Source organism: Labeo rohita, chromosome 8, assembly GCF_022985175.1.
Source record: "Labeo rohita strain BAU-BD-2019 chromosome 8, IGBB_LRoh.1.0, whole genome shotgun sequence".
Classification (NCBI taxonomy): Eukaryota; Metazoa; Chordata; class Actinopteri; order Cypriniformes; family Cyprinidae; genus Labeo; species Labeo rohita.
This window is the reverse complement of record NC_066876.1, coordinates 10,135,112-10,150,354: the sequence shown is the minus strand read 5'-3', so window position 1 is coordinate 10,150,354 and position 15,243 is coordinate 10,135,112. Positions and strand designations below refer to the sequence as shown.

The 15,243-nt window shown below is 35.0% G+C and overlaps 2 protein-coding genes across 2 annotated transcripts in view; one reads left to right on the top strand and one right to left on the bottom strand.

The window, feature by feature from the left end:
• Positions 1-7,447, bottom strand: part of slc15a4 (solute carrier family 15 member 4) — a 78,175-nt gene extending 70,728 nt beyond the window's left edge. The window contains exons 1-3 of the mRNA XM_051117113.1: positions 7,280-7,447; positions 6,395-7,011; positions 2,163-2,455 (exon numbers count right to left, since the gene is read on the bottom strand). Of these exons, the coding sequence (XP_050973070.1) occupies positions 2,163-2,455; positions 6,395-6,961 (860 nt within the window). The 5' untranslated portion in view covers positions 6,962-7,011; positions 7,280-7,447. The remainder of the gene's footprint in view (positions 1-2,162; positions 2,456-6,394; positions 7,012-7,279) is intronic.
• Positions 7,448-11,719: 4,272 nt separating this feature from the next.
• The window catches only part of glt1d1 (glycosyltransferase 1 domain containing 1), a 45,642-nt gene continuing 42,118 nt past the window's right edge, over positions 11,720-15,243 (top strand). The window contains 3 exon segments of the mRNA XM_051118068.1: positions 11,720-11,914; positions 12,364-12,515; positions 13,995-14,100. Coding sequence (XP_050974025.1) covers positions 11,847-11,914; positions 12,364-12,515; positions 13,995-14,100 — 326 coding nt within the window. The 5' untranslated portion in view covers positions 11,720-11,846.

The window sequence follows — 15,243 nt, the reverse complement described above, 5'->3', positions numbered from 1 at the left end:
AACCCAGCCAAAAAGCGGAAGTAATCTCATGACAGAGAAATTCATTTTACTCCAAATACACCCATTAACCTTGTAATTGCAAAAAATGTAATCAAATTATATGTATATTAAGTAAATATAAGTAAACATTTACAAACAAATATGTGACCCTGGATCACAAAACCAGTCTTAATAGCATGGGTATTTTTGTAGCAGTAGCCAAAAATACACTGTATAGGTCAAAATTATGGATTTTTCTTTTATGCCAAAAATCATTAGGATATTGATGTTCCATGACGATATTTTGCAAATTTCCTACCGTAAATATATCAAAAGCGAATTTTTAATTAGTAATATGCATTGCTAAGAACTTTATTTTGAAAACTTTAAAGGCAATTTTCTCAATATTTAGATTTTTTGCACCCTCAGATTCATGATTTTCAAATAGTTGTATCTCAACCAAATATTGTCCTATCCTAACAAACCATACATCAATGGAAAGCTTATTTACTCAAATCTCAATTTCAGTTTGACCCTTATGACTGGTTTTGTGGTCCAGGGTCACGCAAGCGCAAGCTAAAATTAATATATTTCAAGTGAAACTGAAATACTAATATACACTTCTCTTTTGTTGAACTATTCATTTTAAGAGAAATATTTAGTGTAGTTCTATTTATTGTCTTCTTTTTACTAAATTCTGTTTTTCTCCATTTACAGAAGCGCTGCAGCTTAATGATCTGTTGTTTATTTTGATATTTGTACATACAAAGCTAAAGCCCTAAAAAAAAAAAAATTACATTCTAATATTACTGGTTGAAACGAAACAAGGACACTGGAGCGATTGCTAATGAAGGACGAGTGCAATACATGGCTCGAAAGCAGCTGAGATTTTATCATGCCACAGTCGACCGCTTCTGCCGGTCATGCATATAAAGCAGCAACACTTTATACATTTGAGTGTGTTGAAAGTTCTATTATGCTATTATAATGTTACTCTCTGCGTTCATCACCGGTCTAATAAAATGAATAACATATTAAAGGAGAAAACCACTTCCTGAACAAAAATTGACAAATTTACCCCCTTGTTATCCAAGATGTTCATGTTTTTCTTTCTTCAGTCAATAAGAAATCTTGAGGAAAACATTTCCAAATTTTTCTCCATAGTGGACTTCAATGGTGCCCCCAAATTTGAACTTCCAAAATGCAGTTTAAATGCAGCTTCAAAGGGCTCTAAATGATCCCAGCTGAGGAAGAAGCGTCTTATCTACCAAAACGATCGGTCATTTTCTAAACAAATTGACAATTTATATACTTTTTAACTTCAAACGCTCATCTTGTCTAAGTCTGTGTGAACTCTGTTTTTTTTCCAGTACAATACGATCAATACAGTTAGGGTATGTTAAAAAATTCCCATCTCTTTTTATTTCCCAACTTCAAAATCATCCTACATCGCTGCAGAAGTACCGACCCAGAGTTTACAAAGTGAACATGCAGAGAAGATCAAGCGCCCTTTACAAAAAGGTAAAACAGCAATGTTTTTCAACATACCCTAACTGTATTGACCTGGATTACACAGACTATGCATGTGCATCGAGATGAGACAAGACGACATTTGAGGTTAAAAAGTATATAAATTGTCAATTTGTTAAAAAAAAAAATACCAATCGTTTCCCTAGATAAGACCCTTCTTCCTCAGCTGGGATCATTTAGAGCCATTTGAAGCTGCATTTAAACTGCATTTTGGAACCACTGAAGTCCGCTAAATGAAGAAAGATTTGGGAATGTTTTCCTTAAGAAACAAAATTTCTTATCGACTGAAGAAAGAAAGACATGAACATCTTGGATGACAAGTGGGTAAATTATCTGTAAATTGTTGTTCTGGAAGTGGACTTCTCATTTAAAGTGTTTTTGGGGTTTCAATGTTTTCTACAATGTAAAACCGAAAAATCAAGGGTGTATGACGTCATCGGCAGGCAACACAATGACACCATTTCACTAGTTAAAACAGCTTGTTTCTCTGGATTTAACCATTCTTTGAAACATTTGGGATAATGTAAGTACACACATCAACAAAATAAAATATATAGTAAAAGTTTTAAATATTCTGCCTTTAAGAAAGTAAACAGGATCACAGCTAAATTCATATGGGCTTTCTTATTCAGTAAAGTAAATGTTGCCCTCACCTGAGCAGACTTGGTTCTTTTGGCCCGCGGCCACAGAGGGCCGAGCCCAGGATTCGGAACATGTCACTGAAGGCACTGCCATCTGCAGGTTTGGTTATAAAAACCGTTTTGCCCAGAGCAAAGATGATGAGGGACACACTAAGGCAGACGGCAGGGATGATGTAGCCAATAAAGAAGCTAACATTCTGCTGAATATACGCTACTCCACCCAGCGAGAAAATCGCTCCAAGATTAATACACCAGTAGAACCAGTTAAAGAACCGACGCGTTGCCTCAGGACCTCGATCCTTTACCTGTGAGAACATACATCACAAAAACACACGTGTGAACTTTATGACCATTCATTCATTTTTATTTGCTTGTTTTATTAGTTTTAAGTGCACAGGAAGAACTGACTAAAAAATTCTCCTTATTTTAATAATCAAATCAATCAACAACTAGTTCAATATTAAACTAAAACATAATTTTAAGCTGGAAAATGTTATCTTTTTGACTTGCATGTAGTTACAAAGTACCATCAATAAGCACATCAACATTCAATACCCACATTCTTCATTTAATTCAATTGCTGATTTGCTATTTACTAAATGCATTTATGAACTTGTGTGAAGTTTCTTCTTCTTGTGTGAAGTGCATGCACATGCTTCTCTAAAGAGATGTCTGCTCTCAAAAAACGAAAAAAACATGCAGCTGTAGTCTTACAATTAGAGATATAGATCCACCAGCTTTGGGAAAAGTGTCAATATATTGTAACTTGTAAGCCCATTTTCAGCTCATTGCCCCATTTCCTCAATGTTTAAATGAGATCTATTCCCCACAATGACATCCAGATGGTACATCCTGCAGTTCATTTCTTTATTGAATCTAAAAAACACATGACGATCATATGACAAGGAATCAAGTCAACAGACTTGATGCCTAATCCAAGTCATCAACATTTAAAGACTTGTATTTCAAAGTAAGCCTTGAGTTTTATTTTCCTCCAAAGGCTTGTCAAATAATTCAGTAGACCATAACTGGGAAAAAAAGCTGTCAGGCGGATAGATACACCAACGAAGACAGATGTCAGTTTTACTTCCTAAGTTGTTAGTTTCATTTTGCATGTTAACAGGAGCATCGTGCAGACGAGTCTTGCTCATCATCATATGAGGTTTCTAATTAGTCATTAAGCAAATGATTTCCTTATAGTTCACTTATAATAGGGATATTCCCTACTGTACTGGGCTACTGTACAGTTTCATGTCACTGAGAGGTCGTGTAATCAGGTGAAAGTGGCAAATGAGTGAAATATTGTATTGTACAAATATTTTTGCAAATTGTAAAAAAAAAAGTCTGGTTGTACTTTGTGTGAATCAATCTACATTACATCACTGAATTTCTTCAGCATTTTATTCTCCTCAACAATATAAGATATTAAGTTTGCAAATATCAAAGTAGTTCTAACCAAATCTGAAAAACAGACTTTGGTAGTGACCCTAGAAGCCACTTCAACAAAAAGCATAAGAATTTAGATCTTGTGACAAGCCTTTTTGTAGCCTACATGGCAAAATCAGACTCAAAGTACATCAGAAATGTATGGTATGTGCCTTGTCATTTAATAAGTGAAGTGAAAGTGCCCAGAGGTGTGTCCGAATTTAAGGAAGCCTCACAAAATGACTGTTTTCAAGGGAACCACGCTAGCACTTTCTGAAATGCAGAAAGAAACTAATTACCCATACTTAAGTAATAAAGCACTGATTTGTAAGATCAAGTGTTTTAAATTCCCAGCGTGTTTTTTAGCTCATAAAAACAGTAATATTTTGAAATATAATAGCAATTAAAATTTTGTATTATGCAGGAAAAGTAATAGATTAATATATGTCAAGAGTGCAACTTCAAAAAAACAAATCTACATCATAACATGAGTTCTGACTTTTGTGACAAAAGACTTTCTTCGTTGCCTTTTTCCCTATCACAATTTAGAAATCATAAGAAATGATATATCAGTGCAAAACTTAAAATCTCAAAATTCATCCTCTGAAAGGCATTTTAAAATCAGACATTGCAATACCATGGAAAATGTACATTAAAATCATATCACAAAATATTTTCATTCATGAATTATAAAAATTTAAGTCTGGATAGTGCATTTTTATGTCTGTGTTCAAAAATGGGAGTGACAGTTAAAGGGTTAATAAACTTTAAAATATAATTTATTTCTGTGAGAAAAACCTGAATTTTCACCAGCCATTACTGCAGTCTTCAGCATCACATGACCCTTCAGAAATCATTCTAATATGCTGATTTATTATCAATGTTGGAATCACTGATACTTTTTATGATTCTTTGCTAAATAAAAAGTTTAAAATAACAGCATTTATTCAAAATAGAATTTTTGTTTTTAAACGCAAGTGTTTACTATCATTTTTCATCAATTTACCACATCCTTTTTCTCTTTCTTTTGACCAAAGAGAAATTTTTTTTTTACAGACTCCAAATTTTAAATGGTACTGTATATTGTTACAAAAAATTTGTAATTTAAATAAATTCTGTTCTTTTTAACATTTTTTTTCCATCAAAGAATCCTGAAAAAATATATCAGTTTCCAAAAAATAAATAAATAAGCAGCACAACTGTTTCAAACACTGATAATAAATCAGCATATTAGAATGATTTTTGAAAGATTCCATGACACTGAAGACTGGAGAAATGATGCTGAAAATTCAGCTTTGCATCATTTGAATAAATTCTATTTTAAAGTATATTAAAACAGAAAACCACTATTTCATAATATTTCTGCTTTTTTGTATTTTTAATCAAATAAATGCAGCCTTGATGAGCAGAAAAGACTATATAATATCAGAAATCTTATTTTCAAGAAAAACGTGTTACTTTAAACTTCCTTTTATGAGTGTCAGGTGAGTTGTGTTAGTTAGTGTGTTAGTGGGTTAGGAATACATCATAAAGTCCCAGCAATTGACCCACATTTTGAGTATATTCAAGCACTTACAGAATACTTGCACTTTTAGACATTACAATGTTAAGTAAAATTAAACTTAAACAGCAATCACCCAAATTCTGACATTTAGTCACCCTTGTTTCATTCAAAACCTGAATAACTATCATCTGTGTAACACAAAAGGTTAATTTTATGTTGAAAGTGAATGAGGAATATGTGAAGTGAATGTAAAATAAATCATAAAAGTAGTCCATATGATTTGTGAGCTATATCCTATCTCTCATTGGTGCATCCACGAGAGGCACTGATGTAATTTACAGTAACAGTTTGAATGTTTACGAATCTAATAGATCCATGCTCCATTTACAGTGTGACAACAGTTTATAGCTCCACTTAGAAGGAAGACTATGAGTAAGACCATACATAAATGCTGCGCAAAGCTATAATATACATTCAGAATTACTTAGTATTTGTTGAACGTTGACTTTTACAATACTTTTGCTTCCTTTTCGGAATATGATGGAAGCTAACTTTTATGACACTGTTGCATCCTTTTTGAAGTTTAAAATGACTAGCCTCCAAAATAAATGGACAGAGCAAACAACACTTCACTCAAAACTTCTCCTTTTGTGTTCCTACAGCAACAAAAAATAAGGAAAACAAAACGGAAGCCCTAAAACCCAAAGAAGAAGAAGTCGCAATAAACTCTCTAAGATACAAAAGCAGTGACTCATTGTATCTACAGACAGGACCAGCGAGGCTTAAAGCTAAAGCACCCGAAAGAACAAACACCAGCAAGCATGTCAAAGGTCTTAATATCACTTAGAGTTTCATAAAAGCCAGACATAGTAGAAAATATTGCTCTGTGAATCAATCCAAGGTTGTGCCCTCTGAGATCTGAACCTACTCGAAGTTTAGACAACTCTACAGTTGTAGTGAATTGCTCCCTCAGAGATTTCAGTCTTTTAGATGCCACGTAACCCCAAACATGCCAAAACATTTAAAAAGCTGCTATATATTTGAATGCAAAAAAAATATAAAGATGCATAAAATATTTTATTTACAGCATGTTTTTATTTATTTATTTGCTGTTAGAGGTATTTTTTATTTACACCAGTTTTTAAAATGGATTTTAATTTATTTATTTTATTCAAATTATGTATGACTGGCTGATTAGTGTTTACAATTATTTTCTTTAATTTATTTATTTTTACAGTGTTTTTATCTAAACTTTTGAATGGATACTCCCTTCCCAGCACTTCCCCGGACCCAACTTTGAAAACCCTTACATTACCTGATCTGCCCCGAATGGAGTGATGTTTGATTTCACAGCTCCCACCCCAACGGCCACCAGCACCAGACCGCTGTAGATCGCGGGCCCGCAGTAGGACTGGCGATTACTGCAGGTGACATTGGCGGGCACAGTACCATTAAAACACTCTGCCGGCTGCACTGGGAATGCCAGCTCTTCTCCACACAGAGAGTTCCTGGTGTTATCATTGGCCACAAAGGGGAAAAGCAGCATCCCGATGAGGTACAGAACTAAACTCAGGGCTATGGTTGTGAACTTGCCAAGAAACGCATCCGCCAGCCAGCCACCAAAAGGTGATATCAAATAAGTGACTCCCATGAAGATCAAGGGGGCCTGGCTGGCCGAAGTGCCCTCCCAGTAGAAGGGGCTGCTGTTGAGGAAGAGCACCAGGTTTGAGGTGATGCCATAGAAGGCCATCCTCTCTAGTGACTCTGCCAGGAGTATGGCAGCACATGCCAGTCTCCTGCCATTGAACACTGACTCCGATCTGGTTGAAGCCACAGAGTTGTCCAAAAGAGGAGTGCTCTCGTGTACATCCCTGCCAGCCATGGCCTGATATGCTGTTTCTCAAGAGGTGGTCAGCTGACCAAAATCCAAACCTAGAACAACAACAAAGGGACTGCCATTATTTCAAAAGCACGTGATGTCAAAAACTACACATGATGCAATAATGCAAATTCAGGAAATAAATCACGACCACATTGTCTAAATAACATACTGCCTTATGTATTTTTTAAACTTACTGATTTTTTGTCAAAAAACACTAAGCCAGCCATACATCAATATGAAAGGCCGTTGACATGCTGACATATATTTTACTCAGTAAACAGGCTAACAACATATAAACATAAACATTAGTAAACATACCGTTCTTGAACACTTAGCACTGCTCCACATTTAGCTGTTCAGCCCGCGACGTGTCTACCAATATCCTCGAGACGCATGTTTTTAAAAACACCAGCTTAAAATTGCTAAAAGTCTCACGGTATAAAGTTTAGCTGTCTGCTCTGAGCGTAAACAGCAAGTCACAATACTACCGCGTGACACCGGGTTCACTCAAAAGCGTCAATGTGACGCGCCCACAGCGCATTCAACAGATCTCAATACCATCTGGATGAGTTTATCGTGTGCTAGTGAAGAGCATCAGGTCAATCGTTTTGTATACAAATCGTAGATTTAAGCGTCAATCAACTGGCAAGAAAGCCAAAGACCACTATTGATTGGATAAAGGGGGAAGAAAGGGTTTATTCTATTGGCTAGTCTTGAAGCCAATCATCTCTGCACATAAACTTCCTGGGTGCCTTGCCTGTCATGTACGTTTAAATACGGCTAGTTTATGGTTATTCCACTGATCTGTAATAGAGAATATTGATCAGTGGGTTATTTACACCCTTTCTGCGATGTGTTTTAATTCACTGTGGGAAAAAAGACATCTCTGGTATATATATATATATATAAATAATATTTTATTCACCAAGGTTGTGTTAAATTAATAAAAAGTGATAGCATAGATTTACGTTGTTAGAAAAGATTTATATTTTTAATGAGTGTTGTTCTTTCTAACTTGTTATTCATAGAAGAATCCTGAAAAAAACGAATCAGACGTTCCAAAAAAATATTCGGTGGCACAACTGCTTCCAACACTGATATTTCTATAATAAATCAGCATATTAGAATGATTTCTGAAGGATCATGTGACACTTAAGACTGGAGTAACAGCTGGTGAAAATTCAGCTTTGCATCACAAGAATAAATTAAATTTTAAAGTATAGTAAAATAAAAACCATTATTTTATATTGTAATAACATTTTGCAATATTACTGTTTTTTTTTCTGTATTTTTTGATCAGATAAATGCAGCCTTGATAAGCATAAGAGACTTCCTTAAAAACATTTCAAGTCTTACAAGTCTTAAAAAAATATGCTGACATCACATAGAATCTCCTAAACTACTTAACTGATACTGAAAAATCTATGATTTTGAGTAAGGTCTGTTTGTATTTGACTATAAGATAGTTTGTACAGTTAAAACACTGTATAAAGCAAAACAGCTCAGATAGTAAAAAACTGTTACTGCACTAACAAACTGCTCATTGAGCAAAGCATCATGCCTAATAATAAAAGTAAATGCAGTTATTCATAACCATAAGCTCTACTCTTCTGCACAATGGTAGCAATAGAAACTTAAACAACTTAAACAGACACTGTTTCAAATGTCAAACATAAAACTATACACTAAACATTAAGAGATGTTTTCTTTTACTCAATATTTACTCATCATATCAGCCATATGCAAAGCATGCTGGGAACTAATACCACCGCCAAAATAAAACTGCAAAATTGAGCTAATTCATTTCAAATAAATAAGTAGCTTTATTTACTATATATATATATATATATATATATTTTTTTTTTTTTTTTTTTTTTTTTCAGTTAAATTTTTTCAGTTCCACAATTCAAGCCTCAAAACTGCTTAAGTTTCCTTAAAAAATGAGGAAATCATATATCTTGGTTTTATTAGTGAAAAGTTCTCAATATTTTCTATACAACACTGAACCATAATTTCTTTTTTTTTCACTATTCTATTTTTAATTATCACCTTGATTTTTGAAGACCCATGATTCATTTTTTACAGTAGAAAAAACAATGTTGTATGTATACACATTGTATATTTTCCAACATCACTGCTTGTCATCAACATTAATTATTCCCATGAATAATCAACCTGAACCTTTGAACTCATTAACTAAATTGATCAAAAGTAAAAAAGTGTTTGAGCATCAGTCATGTAGACTGACAGATCACACGGATCTGCTGGAGCTGCTTGGCTTCATATAGCTGACAGATTTTTAAGGATCAAGAGGTGAATAAAACTTTCACAACTTTAGCCTTCTTTCCTCATTCAGACCCATTAAAATGTATGAAATTCATGAACTCAATTTCAAACGGTCTGTACTATAAGGAAATGCCAGTGGCAATTTGCTGTGGCATGATAACACTATGAAAGTCAGCACGTCGCTCATTCACAGCTCCTCTCTCTCATGAGAACTAGCTACAAGACTTGAGTTATGTGTTTGTTGTTACTTACTACTAAGCAAACTATAATATGTATGAGTGACAAAGAAGATATATGTATACACTACACTACCATCAAAAGTGATGATAAAGACATTTATAATGTCGGATAAATTTTAAAATATAATTTAATCAAATTACATGTAATCAGCAATATTGCTGTTTTTACAGCATTTTTGATCAAATAAATGCAACCTTGTTGAGCTTTAAAAGAAAAAAAAAAAAAACCTTTGACTGTCAGTATATATATTTTAGTAAAAGGACGTTTTACAAAAAATTAAAGTGACCTCCACAAATATTGGCACCCTTGGTAAATATGAGCAAAGGTAGCTATGGAAATAAATTTGCATTGTTTACACTTTTGATCTTTCATTAAAAAAAAAAAAAAAAATCACAAAATTCTAAACTTTCATTGAAGAAAAAAGATAAAAAGTGGGGGGGAAAATCTCATTATGAAGTAAATGTTTTTCTCTAGTTCACGTTGGTCACAATCATTGGCACCCAATTACTGCAAAGTCCTTTTCCCAAGATAACAGCTCTGAATTTTCTCCTATAATCCCTGGTGAGTTTGAAGAACACCTAACAAGAGACCAGAGGCCATTCCCTCATACAGAATCTCTCCAGATTCTTCAGATTCCCAGTTCCATGTTGGTGCTTCTCCTCTTTGGTTGACCCCACTCATTTTCAAAAGGGTTCAGATCAGGGAACTGGGACGGCCATGGCAGAAACTTCATTTTGTCCTCAGTGACACATTTTTGTGTTTGTTTTGGATTATTGTCCTGATGGAATATCTAAACACGTCCCATTATAAGATTTCTAACAGTGGCAGTCAGGTTTAGATTTGATAGAATCCATGATGCCATGTATCTAAACAAGATGTCCAGGATCTCTGGCAGTAAAATAGGCCCAGAACATTAAAGATCCAGCATTTATTTGGGGTACTTATATCACTGTTTGCACCAAATGCATCTTGAGTGTTCGCTGCCAAAGCTCTTTTTTTTGTTAGTTTCATCTGACCACAGAAGCCAGTCGCATTTGAAGTTCTAGTCGTATCTGACAACTAAATATGCTGAAGTTGTTTTTGGATAAGCGAGCAGGATTTCTCTTGAAACCCTCCTAAACAACATGTGGTGATGAAGGGGCTATTTGAATTTTTTCTTTTGGCTTTCTGGCCCCAAGGCTCAGCTAATATCTGCAATTCTCCAGCTGTGATCCTTAGAGAGTCTTTGGCCACTCAAAGTCTCCTCCTCACCATTCATTATGACGATATAAACACATGTCCTCTTCTATGCAGATTTGTTTCCTTTAGTTGATTGGAACTTCCTAATTATTGCCCTGATGGTGGAAATGGGGATTTTCAATGCTTTAGCTCTTTTCTTAAAGCCACTTTCTATTTTGTGAAGCTCAGCAATCTTGTTCCGCACACCAGAACTATGTCTTTTGGTTTTACTACTTGTGATGGACAATTAAGGGAATTTGGCCTTTGTGTTCCTTATATTTAAAATCCTGTGCAACAGGACGTTATGGCTGGACAGTTTCATGCTCCTAGCTCCACCCAGGTGTGCTAAAAAATGTAAATATGAATGGGAATATATTTCAGAGATATTTTACTCATTAGAATTTCTGTCAATAATTGTGACCAACGTAAACTATAGATAAATAGTTTGTATTTCTTAATGAGATTTCCCCCCCAATTTCCATTGTTTTACTTAAATGAAAGGTTAGAACTTTCATTTTGAACATGAATTTTTGGAATTAAATATCAAAAGGATAAACAATGCAGATTTATTACCACAGCTGCCTTCGCTCATATTTACCAAGGTATTTGTGGAGGGCCTTGTTTATATATATATATATATATATATATACACACATACATACATATATATATATATATATATATATATATATATATATATATATACACATATATGTATATAATATATAATTTTAAAATTTTAATTATAAATTTATAAATTTAATATAATTTTTGGAGGACATTACACAGCATTGTAGGCTATAATTTACATGTAACATTTCAATGGCTTGCTACACAATCCACACAGCTCGGCTACACTTTAAATTGTTAATATACATACATATATATTTAAATATGACTGGGTGCCACATATTATCTTTTCAATGTTTCGCACACTATAGTTCCGTGTTTCCGGAGGGTCTTGATTTCAAGCGGACTAGTACTAAAATAAACTGTACGCGCGTGTGTCCGGGAGGCTGGTGCTCTGACGTGACAGCATGAGATTAACAGAGTCGGGTCAAGAGAGTAGCGCATTGTCCGTCTGCTGGCAGGCGAGCTCTCATTGTTTATTAGCGTCAGCATTTTATCGTCACACGCTGAAATGCGCGTGCTCTTCTTAGCCCCAAACAGTCCCAAAACAGGGAACTGTACCACTGCTGAAAGAATAAGGTAACATTGCCTTTTCACTAGCGAAACCAGGAAGTATCACAGTCCTCTATTGATTCTCAAGTCAACAGCAGAGCTTATCCTAGTAGTATTAACCCTGTAAGGCGATCAATTTTCAATTGAAGCGATTTAGCATCTTAAATCAATGTGTAGATATTATACCTCATTAAGTCACGTAATGCACTGCATAATGCACATACAGCAAGCTGTTTCTGTTGGCGCTGTTGTACAAATATGTACCATGTTTTGGGCATGTACCATGGTAATTTCATAGTATTCTTGGAAATACTATGATATATTAAAGTATGGTATTACATAACTGTACTATGATATAAGCAGAGTTGTAGAGGCTGTTCTTGACGAACAGATCAAAGCCAATTTATTACAGAGATGCTGATTTATACTGTATGTGTGTGTGTGTGTGTGTGTGTGTGTGTGTGTTTGGGTTGCAGGAATCATATCGTGGCTGCAGGACATGCTTGTGTACTGTGTGATACAAGAGAGTTCAGTTCTGCTTCTGATGTATCATCCCTGATGACGCAAGAGCCGCGGTTCGAAGCTGCGCTGGCCATTCATCTTTTCAAAGGAGGCAGGCTTCTTTTAGGTGACACATCCCGCGGCCTCTCAAAAAAAAATATACGGCATGCATATGTTGGTTTCACCATATTAGTGAGAGCATCTCGTAGATGCAATTGATTTTATACTGAGGTGGAGCACCACAGAGCCTAGCATGCACACACACACATACTGCACACACATCTATCTTGTCTCATTAGTGTTACTGTCCACTATAGAGCTCTGTCACACAATTTACAATGAGTTTACTGGTGATACATGAAGTGGAAGTAGCTACTTGCACACTAAACAATATGTTTTATAGCAGTATTTTGTTTTGGGAAGCACATTATATTGATACCATATTAGTTATCAGGCATTATTAGTATTTTATTTCTAGTATCGACTCATAACGTTTATATTAACTTTGAAATGATCTTACACACACAAAGTAATATGCTAGTAATTCTTGGCTTTTTAATGTCAGTCATTTTAACATTCATGCACCCTTACAGTTGATTATTTTTTCATTTAATTAACGATGCCTTATATTTAGATACATATTTGTAGCCAGTAAGTTTTTTTTTATGTCATGACTAAAATTCCACATGTTCAAAAAATACCATGGTATTACTGTGTTTTTTGTATCATGCACTATGGTATTATTTGCAATATTATGGCATATAAAGATGGTAATCATTTTATTACCATAGTGTATACCAGAGTACCATGGTATTACCATCTGTGGCCATTACTGTATGGTGGAACCCCAACATTTACAGTATTTTTATGTAGTATTTTATCATATGTGACCCTGGATCACAAAACCAGTCTTAAGTAGCATGGGTATATTTGTAGCAATAGCGAAAGATACATTGTATAGGTCAAAATTAATAAAATAATTAGGATATTAAGTAAAGGCCATGTTTTGGAAATATCATACCTTAAATATATAAAAAAAAAACTTAATTTTTTATTAATAATATGCCTTGCTAAGGACTTCATTTGGACAACTTTAAAGGCAATTTTCTCAATATTTATTTATTTTTTTAACCTCAGATTCCAGATTTTCAAATAGTTGTATCTATTTATTTAGCTTTCAGATGTATATGATTAATAAAATACATATAATTATGTATCTCAATTAAAAAAAAAATACCCTTATGACTTGTTTTGTCGTCCAAGGTCACATATGATATTTTGTGCTGCTTCTGTCTGTTTGTGGTGTTAATTTAGAAAACTGACTGTTGACTGATAAATTCTGCATCCTTACTGTACTTATAAAATGTCTTATTCAGATTGAAGGCTACTTCTTTCTCACCATCCTCAGATACGGCCATTTTTTTTAGTCATTGCCCGAAATGTCCAGTCTATGGTTGACTACTTTCGCCTCTGGCAAGATAAACACACTGTTTCATGCCTCAGAGACTTTGCCTCACTCTAAGGATTTAAAAGTTGAACTTCAGAGTAGGTGAATAAGTGAAATAAGGGATTTATGCCTTTGTTGTGAATTTTCATTTCTCTGCAGATGTTGGAGTGCCGTTCGGAGTGGTGTTTGGAGGGACGGATGTAAACGAGGATGTAAAAGATGAGCACAAGCGGGCTGTGATGGAGGAAGTTCTGCGGAAAGCCAGGTCAGATGTACTGTCTTTGATGAAAGCTGACGCTTATCCTGCTACCCTGCTCCAGTCAGTCATACAGTGCTTTGTGAAAGTATTCATACCCTTACATTTTTTTCTTGTTTTGTTTAGTTGCAGCCTTATGTTATTACTTTTTTTATTTTAAATCAATCTAAACTCCATACACCATAATGACATAAGCACAAAACAGGTTTGTAACAACTAATAATAATAGAAATTAAAAACTGAAATGATTCCGTTGCATAAGTATTCATACCCTTTTCTGGGGCACTTGAAATTTTGCTCAGAAGCACTCATATCACTTGTAGATGTTATTACTTTGAGTGGAGTTAACCTGTGGCAAATTCATTTGAATGAGTATGATTTGGAAAGGCACACACCTCTCAATAAAAGGTCTAACGGCTAAAAATGCATATCAGAGCAAAAACCAAGCCCTGAGGTCTAAAGAACTGCATGTGTAGCTCAGAGACAGGGTTGTGTCAAAACACAGAAGAGTTCAGAAAGCGTTCTTCTGCACTGAAGGTTCACAGAAGCATGTAATGTCTGTTATCCATAATAGAAGAAGTTTGGAACAACAAGGCTGTTCCTAGAGCTGGCCTCCTGGCCAAACTGAGCAATTTGTGAAGTAGAGCCTTAGTTAGACTGGTGACCAAGGAGGTGGTGGTCACTCTATGTGAGCTCCGTGATCATATATGCACATGGGAGAAACTTACAGAAGAACAGGCAACACTCCACCTAACCGGTCTTTATGGCGATGTGGAAAAACTCAATCCTCTCCTCAGTGAAGACACATGAAAACACACTTGGAATATGCAACTAAAGCATCTAAGGAACTCTTAGATTGTGAGAAACAAGATTCTCTGGTCTGATGAACCTCGAAGCATCATGTATGAGGAAATCAGGCACTTCTCATCACCTGCACAGTAGCATCCCAACAGTAAAGTGTGATGGTAGCAGCCTCATGCTGTGGCACTGTTTTTCAGCAAAATATAGAGATAGCCAGTCCAGAGCATTCAGAACCTCAGACTGGGCAGAAGGTTCTTCTAACAGGACAATGACCCTAAGCACAAAGCAAGAGTGGCTTATACACAACACTGTAAATGTCCTTGAGTGTCCCAGCCACAGCCTGGGCTTGAA